This window comes from Atheta coriaria, unplaced genomic scaffold, assembly GCF_025399875.1.
Source record: "Atheta coriaria isolate IRGN ID8LTWV9N9 unplaced genomic scaffold, Caltech_Dcor_3.1 hic_scaffold_6_pilon, whole genome shotgun sequence".
NCBI lineage: Eukaryota > Metazoa > Arthropoda > Insecta > Coleoptera > Staphylinidae > Dalotia > Dalotia coriaria.
The window spans coordinates 2,573,729-2,593,084 of NW_027045448.1; the positions used below are offsets into that span (position 1 = coordinate 2,573,729).

The following is a 19,356-nucleotide window of genomic DNA, read 5'->3' on the forward strand; positions in this document are numbered from 1 at the left end:
TTCTGGAGTGCGAAGGATTATCGTTGTATCTGCAGCTTGACTTTAGTCAGCGAACTCACGCACTCGAGTGTTTTCTAATTTGGAAGATGTAAGACCTGCAAGATGTACTCGTTTAAGCAAAGGTGAAGGTGATTTGGTGCAGGCTAGGCGATGTTGAGACTTGAGACATTGGGAGGACTTACGAGGCGTAGAATTTGAAGATGTGGCTGAAGTTGTGCAAATAAAGCGTTGGAATTGTTATTACCAACTGTTCAGGAATATTTCGGAAATAATTGGAGTTTTGTAGTGATACTTAGTTGAACAACGTGCTAAAATTAAAAAATTAAATGTTATTGAAAGCATAAATAATAATTACAAGAATTTAAAGCTTATTTGATTAAATAAAACACAATAACTTAACTTTACTGTCAAGATACAGTAGAATCCGTTTATTATGACTCCGCTTATATTGACCAACCGGTTATTATGACGTAACTACACTACCAAGTTTGGTTTTCATATAAAATTCTCTATAAAAAAGTCGGATATAATGACTTCGCTTACAGTGACATGTCGCTTATTATGACCCATTTTTAATAGATTATGTCCGGTTATAATGACCAACATGATTCTTTTCACCTTCGGTAATGTTCGTTGATACCCGACGACGTTCGACACATGGCGAACTTTTTATATTTATTGCTACATTTCTTTTATGATTGTCAAATTACTTTTATGTATTTACTATCGGAAAGACCAAATGCTTAAATAATAAATATAAGCATTCGGGCAGCAGCACCTTGACCACGACTTAATCCGTATTTTCCATTAATCCGAATTTGGCGGGGGTCATTCGACAATCTCAATGCTTTTTAAAAAACAAGAACCGTATTCAGCAATCGTTCAATTTAAATGTTTTGAAACCGAAGAGGCTTCGAAAATCACAAGAAAATTAATGAAATGAAAAAACAAAAGCAGACAAAAATTACAGATTACTTGCAGTAAAAAATACACTTGTATGTGTTATAATGTGCTGATTACGTGCAATTTTGATTTTGATTTAATATGTATGTATATGTACATATTTACATAAAAAAGGGTTTTCATTTCACAAAACGCTTTGTATGACGTCCGCTTATTATGACGTGTTTGTCAATTCCCTTCGATGTCATTATAACCGGACTCTACTGTAATAAAATTTTACATTAATGCCGATTTTTCCGACATCTCTGACAATTTCACTAAAAGTTTTCTATGCATTAGTCACCAGACAACTCTATAATACAAACCCCGACTTTATCACTTTCTCGCCCGACCAGAAACCTCTCCGAAAACACTAAACAATGTGATTACACAGCGCGCATTGCAAGCCGCCATGGAGCGCAGTGCGCACCGCGATTTGCTGCCTCGCTGTCTCTTCATCGTTTGTTGAACCGTGCGCCGCGCCGCGCACATGGCAACGTACGCGGCGTACTCGCGTACTCATGGCGTACTCGCGCCGCGTTGCCATCTCCTGCGCGTTTCTCATTCACTCCACTGTATAACCCGTTGCTCCTTGTACGCGTCAGTCCACGGTGTGCCGCGGGACCGGTTGCGCTGCGCTCGCGATATTTCATTGCGCGTGAATTGCGTGGCTACAGGTTATATCGGTTTGCATCGTTTACAAATTAAATCAACGCCGCATCTCATTGCGTACTGCATTTCTCGTACAAGGTTATGATATAGTGCTTCCAATTGGATTAACATAATACTTTGCATGCATTTGGGACTTGCACATCAACTAGTTGGAAAAACATTGTTTTCCGGTAACATTATGCCGGTGAAATGTGGTGGTGAGGTGTAACAAGTGCTGCTTGGATTGACTCAAAGTCATCGCAAAGTTTGGACAGTTGTTGTTTATGTGCTGGTTACAAATTAATTTGCACACGGTTAACTCGTCTGAGAGGGAAGCGACCTTGAGATTTTGGTAGGATTATCGTGTTCGGGGAACAATCAGCATGAGGAGAATAAGTGGTGAGTTGGAAATATTATATGAACAACGTTCGCAAAAGTTGCTATCGGATTTTTTACGCAAACATCGAAGAACAATATGCAAGTGATAACAATATTCACATATAATATATTGGAATTACCTGTTCCCATGGGAACTTTTTTGAGACTTGTATTTATAATTTCACAGTCACAAAATATTCCAACATCAATTTCGATCAAATTTCGAATTTAATTATTACAATCATATGAATATGACCCCAAGGCTCATAATTCATTCGAAAATAAACTCTTTATCGTATGTAGGTGTTTATAAAGATAAGATAAAAATTATCAATTGTAATTTTTAATGGTAAAGAGTTTTTCAAGGCAAATGAGAAGCGAATTCACAGTACACATTGCATATTCGCGAATGTAAAGTAGGAGAACTTGATAAATAACACAAGGTGTGTGAAGCACAGTTGTTGGTACATTTATTTAGCAACAATTGCGTCATCAAATTTTCCCCGACGTTTTTAGCGAGAAATTAATTTATTGTTGCTATGCAAATGCAAGCACATTCGTCTTATCGCCTTAACACTTTTGGCAAATGAGTCTTGATCATATTTTTTTTCTTATCAATTTCAATTTATTGTGCAATGTATTGCACATTTATGCATTGTTGGATTTGCGGGGCGTTGAAAGTCGGTTTAGAGGATGTGTGAAATGCGTGTTTACGGTTCAACCATACTCTGCATAATAACAAGAATTGTTAGCGATTTGCAAGCCCGCATAAACGATAGGAAGTACTAACGTAAACTATTCGCAAAATTTAATCTACTTACTTAGTCCGCAGATAAATTTGCGCAACTCCGACGCAACACGACTCGCGGACTGTTTGTGCATGACCTTGATGTTCGCTCTTTGCATTAATTATTTGCTACATTTGCATTTTATGCATCGATTTCATATGTTTGTGTGACATTTATTTCGTTGTTCACATAGAGGACACGAAGAATATTTGCATACGAAAATTACATTTAAATTTTACACATTGTGTGCTTCGTTTTTTGTTATGGTTATTATTGATGTTGATGATAACCTATAACTTTCAACTTTATCATAGCAAATTTATGTGTATGTACTACATGTAATTCAACTATTTAATTTAGTGCGTTTTTGATTAGAGATTTTGTGGCATGATGTCAAAGGTGGGGTAGGGTATACGATACATTCACTAAATGTAAATAACAAATCGACCGATAATATTTGTTATTCAACTGGTGCCATTAGCAATGTTAAAACAACAGACCGAAAAGCATATCTATAATGTATAGTTTATTCTTATTTATTTTAACATAATTTTAGCACTGGTTATAATAATTTTTACTTTTTTTTATTTAAAGCACGTCCAAATTAATACAAACAAATTAAATTTGGAAACGAAGTCATATTTTGCGGTCCTCTCTTATTTTGCAATGTTTCTCATATTATTTCAACTTTTTACGTTTAATAACAGCTAACCCACCGTTTCGGTTGTTTGTTAGTACTGTTTATATCAAAAGCAACATTACGATTGTGTGTTTGTCACATTCGCCTCGCATGTTTATTTGATTCAACGTAATTTTTCAAACACACAAGTTGCACTTTGGTCTATATTCCGATTCCGATATTGAATAACCGTCTCGAGCGGAACATGTACATTTGCATTAATGCCGCCACACGGTGTAGGAGCGAGTGGTGAATTGAATGTGTGCGTCACATAAATAATTGCTGGAATAAATAATCAACGATACTCCAATAATTATAACGAAATATGAACTCTGGTTGTATTACACGGCCGATTGGCGGAGCGTCGAATGATGAACGCATCGCTCGCATTGATAGGATAGCGTCATTGCTGTGGGCTTTTATCGTAATCAATTATAAGTGCTGTTGCCTCGACATAGCGCATGATATTTCCATGATGGTGCTATTTTGTTCATATTATTTGCCATGGTGTATTACTTTTGTAAAAACATATTCACGAAACATTGTGCAAGTAAAGCTGTTGAAGTTGCAAAAGAGTTTAATATGTAGGTAGATATGTAATTTTTTATATTTTTTCCAATTTCGGTACTTATTATCACTAATGACGACTTAACCGAACTTTAGAAAAAGGAGGTAAAGTCATGGCGTTACTTAAGATACTAGAAATCAAAATCACTCTTTTTTTATATTTAAATCCTGACAGAAATATAAATATTTTATTTTAAATATAAATAGAGGTCGGAAAACTAACGGGATCTACGAGGATCTCGTAAACACAAATGAGATAAAATTTCTAAAATCAACTCTGCACTATCAGTCTCAGACAATTTCATTACATTTTACAGTTTCAATACATTCACTATTGTTTATTTCAATATTAATTGCCAGTAAACAAAAAAAGGTAAAAATATGCTTTACATTTGCGACAATTCCGCTATGTCAGTCTATGTAAATACTTATATAGCAAAATATGAAGATTATTATCTCAATATTCAGATTTTCTCGGCAAAATCAATTAAAGAAATGTCCACCAATCAACGAATTCTGTTTTCATTTCTGTTTATATGAAATTTACATGTAATTTACATTGTACGGTGTTAGGGACAAAGGTTCGTTTCGCTGCGCTCAAAACAATAACGCGTTTCAGAACAAACTGAAATTTTAATGTGCGCTGATGTGATGAAATGCAATGCAAATCGGAGTGAAATGCATCGCTGCATGTGCCGCGCTATAAAAGTGACGCGTAAATCAAAATCGCCGCCCGTTTGGTTCACGCGCGCACACACACATCGCTGCAGGATCCAAACGGTTTCCATTATTTCGTTGGAAATAACACGAAATAAGCGCAGGTTTATAGTTTCAAATATAAACAGAACACGCATGCTTGACGTACCATTCTTTCATCCACAGTTCTACAATGTGCATAGGAGCAAAATGTTATAAAACTTTGTTGCAGTACTTATAATAATCGTCAACTTATTACATAGTTTATACCATAAATAGTTTACACATTTATTATTGAGACAATTGTGGAGATGACTAAATTAGATTTATTGTGATTAGACGAATATAGTGGAACATAGTGTATGATTGCATTTGGTCGGTCATTAAATGCATTTCAAGACGTCGGGAGAGACGTCTAAATGTCTGAAACACCAAATACGTGTTTATAAACTTGAGCGCAAAACAATTTTAAATGTTATGCGGAATTTGACGAGGAATCTGCATAAAGGACGCGAGCGACGCGACGCGAGCAAAACAATGTGCACATATTGCATTTGTTTCGCCATATATACCTATATTCGTTTTGCATTTATTAGCAACGTTGCATTCGGGGATGTTTTACCGTTTTGCCACAGGGGGCCGAGGAGTGTATGCAAATGGAATGAGATTTCATTTTGTGGGCCTGAGGGTTGGTAGGAGAATATGCGCCGTTTGCATTGATCGGAGGCGAAAGGGATGTAACTATTAAAACAATTCGAATGTACAAAACGCGGAATAATTTAACGTCGGAATGTGCGGAATGAAATGACGCATTCGAGCTGGAGTTTACGCTTTGTGCGGTTCTTATAATTCATTTAGTAGTGCACACACATGGAGGATATTTCACGGGAAATTGAATTGTGCCAACATTTTACCTGGAGATTATTTAAAAATAAAATACTACGCGTTTCATTTTCATTTTATTGAAATATTTTTAGCTTACATTCACTTCTATGAAAGTTTCATCGCCATTCTTTATTGTGTAGTGAAATTAAAATTGCAATTTTCAATGAAACAAAATATTAATGTATTCTGGTAATATTTTTATATATTTTTTATATTTGTACATGACATTTATTCAACTCAGTTTGTTCCATTAAAAATTATTTAATAATGAACAAAAGTTGACCAAATTTGTTATTGGTATTCATTTGTTTATAAATATTGCATTGGTATTTCCGTTTCCGATCAATAAAATTAACGAAACATGAAAACACGGATGACGAATGTAAAATTGTCCGTTTTCAATCTATATCCAGAACAATTTATTTCAATGTCGATGATTTGGCGATCTTAATGCTGTTAATAACTAATTATTACACGTAACGGTATAAAGTGGAGCATGTAAGTTGTCCGAGAATAATTGCAGCGCCGTGTGCTTGTCCAGTACACATACCTATCCTACATACACACGCAGTGCTGGTTAACGAATGTGCGCAGGCAAACGGAATACGAGCACGGCCTCAACGAAACGGGCACACGTAGGAAAGTCGGAGTGTCGAGCCACCGAATGCCAGCATGAAAATGTCAATCAAAAAACGAAATCGGACGTTCCGAACTTGATGCATTTACTACTGGATACTTTTCTCTCGTGTTACAAGAAGCTGCATACACGTGAATCGGTAATTGGAAAATGCGCCCGAATTGTATGCACGACAGAAAATAATTGCTAGTGTGAATCGGCGATCTTCATCTTAATGATGTGGTATGTATTATTGTTGTGAATGCTGCGTTTCGAATGGACGCAATTTATGTGCGTTCAATATTTTCTCATTTCGCGGAAACGTATCGCGCGCGCGTTTGATTGTTGCGTTGTGATTGTTGTACGAATTCACGAACACCTGAGTATTTTATGTGTACCTACAGTTATTATGGCTGACGCCTGCCCATTGTTCTTGCTAGAACGTAACGTATTTAATTAACTTTGGTGCGTAAACTTCTACGTACTTACTTATCATATGATCCAGTTGTTTCAAGTGAATTTTTCATGCGGAAAATTAAGTCTTAGTCATATTTTACCACAGAAGTTAATCATGTTTGTTATGATTCTGTTTTCCATTGAAAATATAGGTACTTGTGAGGAACTAACAATAAAATTTGATTTACGCCGTTTCATATATAGTTTCATACTGATATACTTGTGTAATTATCAGATAATCTTTTTCCAACGAAATAAAGAAGGAAATCTTACATTTTGCATTTTTTTTTGCAAAATGGTTTCACTTTCTAAACCGCCAAATGTCACATGAAATAATTATATTTCTTGTTAGATGAATTTCACGAGTGACATGATTGATGTATACCACAAACAGGATATAAATAGGATCAATTAATTTAATTATGCATAAAACATTCAATTTTCATCTGTATTCCTTGGTGAATTCAAGTTTTAGTTTATTTTTGCGAATTTAGTTATTTTTATGTACGATAGCTATTTTTGGCGGCGCCGTCTTATAAATTGTCAAATTTGTTATTTCTTTATATCAGTGGTTTTGTACACTCTGGCTTCAAGTCGAAGACTATGTAAAGTGCGGCAGCCTCTTTATTTCACTCTTGGGGAATCATGCACGCAAACACATCAAGGGCATATTGGATGATGGTAGTTACTTCGAACCTGTAAGATTTCCCCGTACAGGTAAAAATATCCAAATTTTAATATTTTAATTTTTGACTTTGGTTAAGAAATTAATCTAAAATATTGCATTAATATAGCTATTTGATGTTATTTAGTTACTTGGTTATTTGATAATTTCCACTTGATAATATTGGATGGAGTGGATGGAAGCTTGAACAAGTGAAAGTAATTTCACTTTACGCAAACTTTTAATAGCCGATATAAATTTTTCTACGGCTTCGAAAAGAGGGTCGCGTCCTGCATGTTATCCAAGCTCTAGATAGCAACACCCCTGATACCACCGACCGTAATACCGTTTCAGTTATAAACCCCTAACTCCAGCACTTGCTACAGTAGGTAGATAGGTGAAACTTCGGCGCCTGATCCCCGAATATCCCGTTTGCCAGTCGATATTTTAAAAAGTTTTATGCTTTGTCGATAGGATCCGTTATTTAAAAGTGTTTTTCTTCTTTCTCTCAAGGCTTAAAAAGTTGCTTTAACTGCTTAACAATTTATCTGTCTACTTACCCATACATTTAGATAGAATTGATTTATTTCATTGATAGATAAGATTAACTTTTTTGTTTATTTCTTGTTTTTATACAATTTGTGTTGATTCAGTGTACCTACGAATCGTAGACGATGTAGACTTATGCCACTTCGACAATTCGTGTAAATAATTCACAGACATGTTACTACACATACCTCTATAGTATAGTGCTCACTCTATTACTGCTTGTTTCCTTGCTCCTTTTGACATTATTGTGCACAATCTCACGTGTCACATACTACCCCCACATGTGCGGACGACTTGAGCAGATGAGCGTCTGGGCTTTGTACACCTTTATGATCGAAATGAAGTGTCTGGCATTTCTGCATTACGTGCGCTCTAGAGGGATGATACTAGGAGAGCAATTAAGCTTGAGACGGCTGACAGACACTTGAAGGATTTCATTTGGTATGACATACCGTCGCGTAGGTACTGTTGCGGATATAGAGTCGAGTGGGTTTAAAGTGAGCCAGAGCGCATGGCTGAATTAAGGTGGTATGCATACTGATGAATTAATGTAAGATATAAATAGTGTGTTGGTGTAATAAGTTATATTGGTGTAGAATTGTCTTACAATTTGAGATACAAGCGTTATAGAACGTTTAAGCCCGGCGCCTCCACCATTGAAACATTGATTAGATAGTAAATTTGTGTTTTATGCCTTGGCAGTCTTAATTTTTAATATTAAAGTTATTAAATTTAATTCATAATAATTAAGCTTGTTAAACGTATACAAAACTTCAGTATTTGCATTATGTGGCAATAAATTGCATGAAGTTTTATCATTAATCACTGATTGAAGTAATTGTACTTGTAATTGTTCTAAATATAAACCTGCCATTTATTAAGTACTTAGTCAATAAAGCAAATACGAACAAATTGCTACAATAAAGTACATAACTAACGTATGCTATAAATAAATGAACGCATTTCCTGCACGTGTGCAATAAAAGAATAACATAAATTTTGCGTAGACAAATAATATTATTAATTTGACAATTTCTGCTGGTCTATTGATTTATATCCTTCTGATATCTCCGGTTTAAACTATTAAGTGCGACCTGCTGCTGCGTTTATTACCGACTATTAATTCGATTAATAGGTCTTTTCATAATTATGCGCATTTCAAGACTTACCTGCGTGACTCGTGTTTGGGTATTTCTAAACTATGCGCAAAATAAACGCACTATGAGAATTTTTTTGTATTAAATTGTTTATTTTTCATTCATAAAACGTTGAAATAAAATCTAATCGAGCTGATAAATTATTCGAAATGAGCAAAGTTATTTACTACTGCAATTACGCACACCTTTTAAAGTAGTGATTTATTGGGTAAATCGGTGGGTAAGTGGTAAATGATTAGTTTGGCTCGGCTTGAGTTGGTAACGATTGTAAACACGCTGGTAAAACGGTGGAAATGTTATAAATTTAGTAAATATTAAGCAGTCAAACGGCGACAGTTGGGCAATCATAGCGTCGCCAATCAAACTGCATACGAATCTAATCATTAAAATCGCCTGCGCATTCGAGCGGGGCTTATGTAGTGAGAAAAATCTCAGAGTATGAATGCAAGAGCATCCTACACATTTTCCGTCGGCATATTATTCGCGTATAAATAAAGTAATAATTGCTTCGGCACTTGTAGACTCACTTTTTTGTCCTAGTAAACTATTGATTTTACATTTTGACAAATATTTATCTGTTTTTACTGATTGTTTTAAATAAATAGATTTTTTTTTATATTTGCATAACAATATTTTATTAATAATAAAGTAAGAAATAAAATATTTCTATCTTGTGTCGTTTCACATTCTATTTAACAAGGAATAAACTGTATGCTGTATGGATTATTTATTTATCATTGAGGTTTATTTGCAATAATGATGCACAAACGATTTCCTATCGATAAATTTCGCAATATTATTGGCGAACAGTTTACTTTTGGCATTAACTCGATAGTAATATCAGCGCGCAGCATAAAGGAATTAAAACGGCGTTCATTTGTTTATTGAACGATATCGAAATTTGCATATGCACTTTCTTAATGCTGGCGCCAGGCGTCGACGTCCGCTTTGTCGAGTGTGTGCTCGTATGTGCATACCGAATACACACACTTCATTTCATACTTCATTTGCGCATATTAGGAGCGAGTGCGAATGTCGGAGAGACTCCGGCGAGGCGGCTGGCTGTGTGGAAATTCTTATACAATTTATGTGCGACTTATCCGAGTCGACGTCTACTGTCTAGTATTCTACAGAAAGGTGCAATTATAATTATTTATTGCTAGTCAATCTACCTCATTTAGGCACAATTTTCGAACGTAACTAATTTTAATTTAAACATTTTCTATTGGCTACCATATGACTGCGAAATTACCGCATTGTTTTTGTTAACCTGTAAAGTAAAATTAGCTTTTTTATTTGACAACGTGGAAATTGAATAGAATTGAATTGCTTGTCAATTTTCCGGCGTTTATCTTTAAACGGCGTAGATTTTAACGAGGTTAAGCACAATAAATTTTAAACTATTTTGCGTATCTCAAAATAGCATTGAAAAAGAGGTTTAATTGATCTAAATATTTATTAACTTTAATATCTCATATATAATTACAAATTATAAACGTTATTTTGAGAGATAAGATGAATGTTTAATACTAGCATGGAATTGTATTTAGTCTATGGTAGTTTATGGTAAGTACGTACATTTCTACTAAGCAACCAACCACGATTTCCACTCATGACAAGCGGTTTGTCCCGATCTCACCTAAGTTTGCACCGCTTGCAGTCTTCTATGGCGTACGGCGGCCAGTCTAGCCGCATTTCGTTGACGACGCGCACAACTCCGCGAAATGCATCCGCGAGCAGTGAGTACGTGCCCCAATGCGGTTTTGGCTTAACTCGCGCATTGTCTTCATGCCGTCGGCGTCGTTCGTATCTTGAATGTCCTCCGAAATCTCGTTACCGGAGCTATAAGCTGAGGCGTTTTTCTTTCACTTTACGGTTAATAATCGGCCGAACTGCAAGTTTCACCGAACGCTTGTCGTCGCGCACGCCGTAATTATTTCGTTTTTTTTTTGCGAGATTTCGCTGGTAATGTCGCGATGTAATTGGTTTTTATTGCAAGGAATATGATTTGATCGGAAACTGTGAGTTGAACAATTGTAATTGCAATTATTCCACCTTGTTTATGCCTTCATTGATAGTAGTGAAAAAACCTAATAAATCTTGTTGGGGATTTGTGAGTAGGTGGCTTGATTTCAGTTGTTAATAATTTTGTCATTACAGGCGATGGTACACGCTGCCTAGGCAGTAAAATATTGTTGCTTTATTATTTATATTTTTTTACTTTTTATCAGCTTTCTGTACTACTTTAGTTTCCGCTCGCAAGAGCAAACAAAACAACACAATAACAAGACGACATAAATTTGTTCTGTGTCGCCCCTGTGTGTTCTACGCCATTAAGCGAAATATGGTGTTACGTTGTGTCAATTACGCTAATGACGCTAAACGCGGCGTAATGAAGAACACACTGCAGTCTCGACACAACTTGTAGATGCCTAATTACCCATGGTTGTCGTCGCGCACACTTGTAACACGCCGCTCGACAGCGTATTGTTTGTTTGTGTTCGCACATCATATTCGAATCGCTTTGCCGAAACGATCAAAAGATTTATTACGCAACTGAGCTGTTGAGCGTGTTGACCGAGGAGGCTCTCATCTTTTTTCTAATTAATAATTACGCGTTCGCTGGGAAAAATGAGAACACACATTTAATTCGGCGTAATCGGTTAACTTCTGTGCGATACAATGATATTAAGAGTTGGTATATGTCATTAAAACCAATGGTTTTTAATGTCTATAGCATTTGAAATATTTATTTATTGGGAGTGAATGTGAAACGCGCAACTTCTCGTGGGCATAATTTTCATTTCCCAGCGGCACAGCCGCAATGAAATAATTTCCAATGCGAAATTGTCGATCAGCCTACGCGATAACGCGATCGTACGTTATCGTACCTGTAACTTCATATTCCGCTGGATATTATTCACAATCGTTTTTATTAAGTTTACCGCAATAACTTAAAACGCTCGAAAGTGGAATTCGTAATGATATCGATTGATCAAGCTATGATCACTGCGCTTTATTACGTTTATAATTTCATAATTAATTTATATGTTCAACAGCGCTCGTAAAGTGCGCGAGCTTTTGCTCGCACATTTTTAATTATTATCATTATTAACACATGTGGTGGTGAGTAGTTTAGGTGGCTTTATATTTTACGATTGCAGCTACACACTTTAATCGAATTAACATTGTGCAATGATTATTACTCGTTCTTGTTTATTACTTTTGTTGTGCGAAAACTGCATTTCCTTTCATGGTTTATTGGTTGTTTTGTTGAATAATTGAATTTTGTGAAATACATTACTATTTGTGCAATACATATTTTGATTCGATATCTTGCGTATTTACAATATTATTGTGTATAGTGTTACATTTAGCTTGTTTCATGGTGTGGTTTGCCATAGGTCGAAACTACAAAAAGTTGCGAATCCGTTTTTACCGTGGGCGCTTTTAATTAATCAACAGTAATATTATTGCGCATACTTTGCACTTTGCACATAACACTTTATGCAGTTCACAAAAGTGTAGTAGAGAAATTTACGACGAATGCATTATAATCAATTCTGCGTTTCCTCGTTTGCAAGAATTAACATAAGTCATAAACAATTTATGCTTCAATTTTAACCTAATTATTTTTTGCTTCTGCATTACGAATTATTTTATTGTATTTGTTAATTAGGGTAGTAAATAGGCAGTAATAAATATTTAATGATCACAGAGACCATAAAATTTTACACATTAATTGATATCGAATATTTTCGATTTTTTCTGGTACAATTAATTGGATAAAATGCACTTGTGATCATAATAACTTTTACTAGTCCCATTTTTTGTTAAAGTTAAATTATATAAGAGGAATTAATAATGCCAATTCAATTTCATTCATATTTTGGATCAGATTGGTAAAATGTTGTGAGAAAAAAAATTATAGAAAAATATCAAACGAGCTGGGTAATTTTTCTGAAAGATTTTATAATGCAATTTGTTGTTTTGATTTATTTGAGTAATAAAATGTCAACATGCATATTTACTTAATAGTTTTTATGTAACTTCATGCTAAAATTTCATTAAATCTATTCGGTACGAAAGCAGTGTAACAATGTAGAAATATATGCGTATTTATGTGCGTGCTTTTCTGATATTAATTTACTGACGGTCCACGTGCGTCTGTCAATCATTCACGTCAAATGAATCTAATGGAATAAGGAAATAAACAGGAATATCGGGACCTTAGCGTTGGGTCTCAGGCAGTGGGAATGTATTTGCTTGACTTGAATGTCGAAATAAAACATGTTCTTGTTTTTATGTTATTTGATGAATATAAAACGGAATAATTAGCTTTTATCATGCCTATTACTTTCTGTTAATTCACTCTACAAGATCAATATATATCTTACCTAATATTATTTTAGAAGGGATGCGGAATGCTCTACTTTTTAAAAATAAATTTTCTTGTACAGTTGATATTGAGTAGGAGAACTTTAATTTTAATATTTAATTTTTTAATTACTAAATTAATTTAATATTATAAGTAGTAATTAAAATATACGTAGTAGTTATTTAAATAGTTATCAGATTTCTTGTCTCTACTTAGAAAAGTAATATTTTTATTGCGTTTAGAAAAATAAAATAGAAAATTAAACAACTTATTTTTCGTTCATATATAACATGTAATTCTTGATCGTATTTAGCTATCTCAATTTCATCGTAATTCTTCAGCCTTCATCTGGTGTCGTCACTGTTTACAAAAAAGTATACAGACAACTATTACCACCAAGAAGTAGCTGTGTAAATAAAAATGCAACCTGCACCCCGCACAATATGTTACGCGTTAAATGCTCACCCCTATACATTCACATCCGGTGTTAGTTTCCATTTTAGTCTTTTATTACAAACAGGCATCAAAACTTGGTGCATCACCGTCGTTTAATTTTAACCCAAAAAATAAATAATTGAGTCAGGTTTCTCCTGATGACAATTCTGTGCATGTGCATATAAATTCAGCCAGAGTTAGAGATAAATTTGTTAAACGACTATTTTAATTTCCTTTAATATTTGCATATTTTTCATTTTCGTCATAAAATTATACGAGACCAGCCTATAAAAATGCACCGTTACGTTGCATTTACTTTGGCAGATCAACTCACGTCGCGGGAATAAAGTATCGAAATAAAGATAACAATCATGGGTTCGGGTTTTTACGGTTTTAATCTGCCTGATAATAGATGCATACCAACAACTTTATGTTAAGTTATCATACATTATATTAAGTTGTTTTCCTGCTTATCTTTATATTTCGTAGATAGAGCCATTCTTCAAATTTGGGTCGAAATGCAAGTATTTTCTTGAAATCATCGCCCATGTTAATCAATTAATCGCAATACCGGAATCCGCGGCGGCGCTACAGCATCAGCAATAAAGAAAAGAACTGTTAACTGCTCTCGGCCAGCAAGAGCTTCATTAAAGTATTCATTACACGGCATTGCCGATTGGCTAGTGTTAATGGTCATTACACGCGTGAGTAAATTTTGTTCAAGGATGTAAAAGTTGAAACACACACGTGAAATTTATGTAAATTAGTCATCTGATTAAGGCATAACAATTAATGCAACTTTAAGACTTTAGTATCCGGATCAGGAGACGTTTTAAAACTTTCAATAGTACCAAAACGAATTAACTGTTATTTTACCTTGAGTTTTGAGTTTTTCTTTAATTTTATATTTAATTCTAGAGACTTGACCTACTATAAGTTTGGAATCAGTAATGTTTGTCGCTTAGAAAATCATAAATCATTTAGACAGTATTTAGGTCCCCTGTTTTAGGCGATAACAAATGTGGCTGGTCGGTTAAACTATTCCCTTATTAATAGAATATAATTTTATACACATATCTCTGCTGTATATGGCGGAGACCTTAAATAACATTTTCCACCCAATGGTGGACATCAGTTAAACGTCTAAATAACAAGAGAAATAAAAACACGCGCGAAAACGGCACATTATCTACTCCCGTCGGCTGAATCAAAACGACCACGACGATAATCGCACATCGCGCATCCTCGCGCGCCTATAAAAGCGTAAATGCATAAATGCGTGCGTATATAAATAATTATGTTGACGCGAATTTATGGCGCATTGCAGGCGTGCACCGAACGCCGAACACTCCGTTGCCTGGCGTGCAATAAATAATAACCATGCGGCATACGCACGCGAATAAGTATTTCGTCTGTTTGATGTGTCCGTCTATCGGAGGAGAATAAATGTCCGCGCATTGTACGCTGATAAATAATAATCAAATGCGGTTTGTATTATTATGCACGCCGGATTAGTTGTACTTGGACGAAAATGTCGCGGCGTGTGGAATGCGAGGTATATTTGCGTTACGGTGTGCTTTGATGTTTCCACGATTGGAATGCCTTGGCATATGCATGCGATTTGTGTTATTAGTAAATTGGTAATGGTAATTAATATCTTTAGCGAATAATAAAACACATTGACTTATGAACTCACAGTTTGATTTACACATCGTGTTCCTAATTTAAACGCAGACATAAATTTCAAAGATAATAGTGTCTTGGGAACAAACTTTAATACAAGTTGTAATTAAAAATTAAAGGTTGCTGATTGTTGTATTGTGGCTGTCTGTTAAACATTTACGAGTATCGGATATATTAACCTGTTAAATGTAACACGATAACAGTTGAAAAAATTTATGATTTCATGTTCCTTACGCTTATCCACGAACATGAGCTTGTTTTGACAGGCAATTAATCAAGTTTACTTTCGCCATAATTCTACCGGGGGCACGACGTTGAAACTGCGGTAATATTATCGAGTACCAGTTGTTTGTTTAAACATTTTTTCTATGCCAATTGATTCATTGGATAAGGCGTAGTGAAATATACGTGTTTAAAACGCTTTGTTTGGTGTTCAATTTGCAAAATATTGATCATTAATGACATTATTCACATTCCTGTTTAGAAATAAATGATTCAATATATAACCAGGAAGCGGACATAAAAGCAGTTTAGATTTATTGTTATATTTTGCATTTGTTGTTTAGGAATGCCTAATTTTAATTTTTGTAGGCAATTTTTTCTAAAATATTGATGGATATTTAAATAAATAAATTGACCATCAATCACATAAATGGTAGTGTTATTTGGTAGTGTTTAAATTAATTGTAAGTATTTACTTTGCGTTATTAATGATGTGCTTAAATTAATTAATCAATGTAATGAGGATGCGCCTGGCTTGGGTTAATTCTAAAAGTTTGTTCACTTAGTAATCCTTAAATCTTCAGAAAAAGCCAACATTTTCTACTGCCATTGTGCATTTCCGGGCTGTTTCTATTCTATTGTGAAACCAATAACGATAGTTTGAAAGAAGATGCTTTTATGCTTATTTGACGAAGAGAAATTTAAACTGGAGACAGTAAAATATGTTTACCAGAATATATTTAATACTTTAAATTCATTTTTTATTAAAAAAATGAACGTTTATGAAAATTTGAAAAAATATTAAGGATTAAGTACCTACCTAATTTGCAAATTCTAACTCAATCATTGTAATTGAACATTTGTTGTGTAGGACAAATATTATTTAATTATCAACAATTAAGAATGTATTTTTTTCTACATTTCATACTTTTATGTTGTGCTGCTATTCTAATTTTTGTCGGTATGTTTCACTTGAAATCTTATGATGGATATCAGTGCCTACCTACGTTAGCAAATCAAAAATAAAACATTAATAATTAAATATTTTACTTTTCAAGTTTTTTCACATATTTATACTTATATTAAAGTTGTTCTTGTTGCTTTCAGGTAAGTTCACCAAATTTCCACTCGTGTTGCAGTCAAGCTACCATTCCCTATGTAAGTTAATTAACATTCACTTAGGGATTGTCCATTAATCACGTGAGTCATGAAGGGGGGGGGGGAGGGGTTTGTTAAAAATCACGAAAAATCACCAGGGGGAGGGGGAGTGGAGTAAGATATCACGTGTATTTATTTTTTCGTCAAACGCACGATTTCTAAAGAGAAAAGCGGCGTGTTGTTGTTGGGATTAAAATACACGTGATGATGGGGGTGGGGGGTGGGGGTAATCTTAAACCTCACGACGTATCACCAAGGGGGAGGGGGGGTCCAAAAAATGAAAAAAAAAGATCACGTGATTAATGGACAGCCCCTTACATGTTCGCAAGAATATTTCTGTCGACATCCACGCGAATCAACACACAAATTAGCGACGCGCAGTGGCTAATTTATTAAGAAAGTCTCCAGTGAAATGTGTTTAATCGAGGGAATTATTTGGAAATCTGAAACATGTTGATTGATTTCATCTGGTTAGATGCGTACTCCTCCGAATATAATTATGTGTTGAACGTAATGCCAATTTGAATCGCGATGAAATATTAATCGGGCTATATTCCGACTTCATCGCCAATTAAATTCTATGCTACACTTATACAAAGAAAATATCCTTGTAACTCACACGTGCTGTGACGATTTGATTACAGGGCACTCACAAGTGCAAGAAAATTCATTATTGTTTTAAATTATGTGTGGGCATAAAACAAATTGTTGTTTACGTTCACGCATGCATGTGCATTATCATTATAACCTCAGTCATATGTAGAGATTCCTCGGAATCATTCCAGATGCCTTTGTGGACGTATCTCATATTGCGTTAGGCTTGTGGACTATGCGTATTTATAATTTCAACATGATGCGTTAGCGCTTTGAGCAACGAAGAATAACAAGACAATGAATAATAGAGTGTACTAGTATTTCACCTAGGGCGTATTCATATTTCGTATGCGTTCGCCGGCATGGGCATGCAACAGATATTAAATTGACTACACTAGCAAATCTAATAATACGCATATTATTAAAATATCACAATTTGAATTATTTCAGCATTATTTATGAGACAGCAGAGGGAATTCTCAGAATTTAAAACATCACTAAACAATTTTCCATTTTTTTAATAATTATTTTATTGTTAAACCTGCGACCTGCCCCGGCTTCGCACGGAAGTAAAAAACCGCATCAAAATCCGTTGCGTAGTTTCAATGATTTAAGCATACAAAGAGACAGACAGAGAAAGCGACTTTCCTTCTCCAAACAAAAACATCAACCGGTCAACTTCAACCCACACGTACACACATACACACGTCTATGCTTGGAGGGGGAAGCTACGAAGCATCGCACAAAGAGCAGACGGGAATAATCGAAAACTTTGTATTTACGACATCACATTAGAAACCTCAAAAATAACAGTACTTCTCCACTATTTAATGGATGTTATTATACATACAAACCTTCCTCTTGAATCACTCTATCTATTAAAAAAAACGGCATCAAAATCCGTTGCGTAGTTTCAAATATTTAAGCGAACAAAGGGACCGGAAAAAAAAGCGACTTTACTTTATACTATGTAGTGATAACGGCAAAACTAACGCCTAGAGGTCTATGAGAACAAAAATTGAAAATTTAACGTTTTGATTATTATCTTGATTTCTGATTTCTATTTTTGACAATATAATAATTTGTTATTATTATTATACAACCAAAATTCAGTGATAAACTAACGCGATTTTATATTTCCTATGCGCACCACTTTAATTAATTCCATATTTTGACCCGAAGCTTGTTGACCTCTTTTTATTAGGTTTCAATAACATGTGCGTATTATGATGTTAAATCCAAAGGTGAAATATCATACCTAATCCTATCATGTACTATGTACCGGTACAAATATGAAATATCGAATGACAAAAGTCATTCCCAGTCGAAAATTCAATATTCGAGCATCCACAGCGCGAGACAGCCGAAACGACGGATTAAATTGCGCGAGTTGGAAGCGTACTTCGAACTCCCAACGCGATGTGCTACCGGCTTCATGAATGGATTGAATTTCTGCAGATGAGTGATATGTGATCGACTCGTATGTTCACATGCGGATGTCGATTCTGCCGTACTCGATTTGTATGCATGCAGGCAAGCAAGTATCGCGCGCTTGACGTTCACATTCTCATTTTCACATTTTGAGTTCCGGAACAGAGGTGATCGAATCCTGTGATATGACATTCAACTCCCGGCCCATTATCGCACCTATCACACTCAGAACATGGATTTCAGATTAATTGAAACACTAGGTTAACATTTTTACATTGGTTTTCGAAAATGTTTCAAGTGGTTCCATACGTACTTATATTCTGAGGTGTATTTAATGTGTTTATATTGTGCACATGTCCGTTTTGGAAAGATTGGTGAACATAATGAAATCAATTTGAGCGTATTGCAGACGCAGCTGCTGATGGCA

General features: G+C 34.9%; 1 protein-coding gene across 2 annotated transcripts in view; it reads left to right on the forward strand.

Moving 5' to 3' along the window:
* Nucleotides 1-19,356, forward strand: part of ckn (CRK like proto-oncogene, adaptor protein) — a 121,949-nt gene that overhangs the window by 5,486 nt on the left and 97,107 nt on the right. Inside the window, exon 1 of one of the 2 annotated variants that reach the window (XM_065305789.1) lies at nucleotides 1,547-1,992. The exons of the other annotated variant lie outside the window; for it this stretch is intronic. Coding sequence (XP_065161861.1) covers nucleotides 1,977-1,992 — 16 coding nt within the window. The 5' untranslated portion in view covers nucleotides 1,547-1,976. Of the gene's footprint in view, nucleotides 1-1,546; nucleotides 1,993-19,356 lie in introns of those variants that run through there. 2 annotated transcript variants of the gene reach the window in all.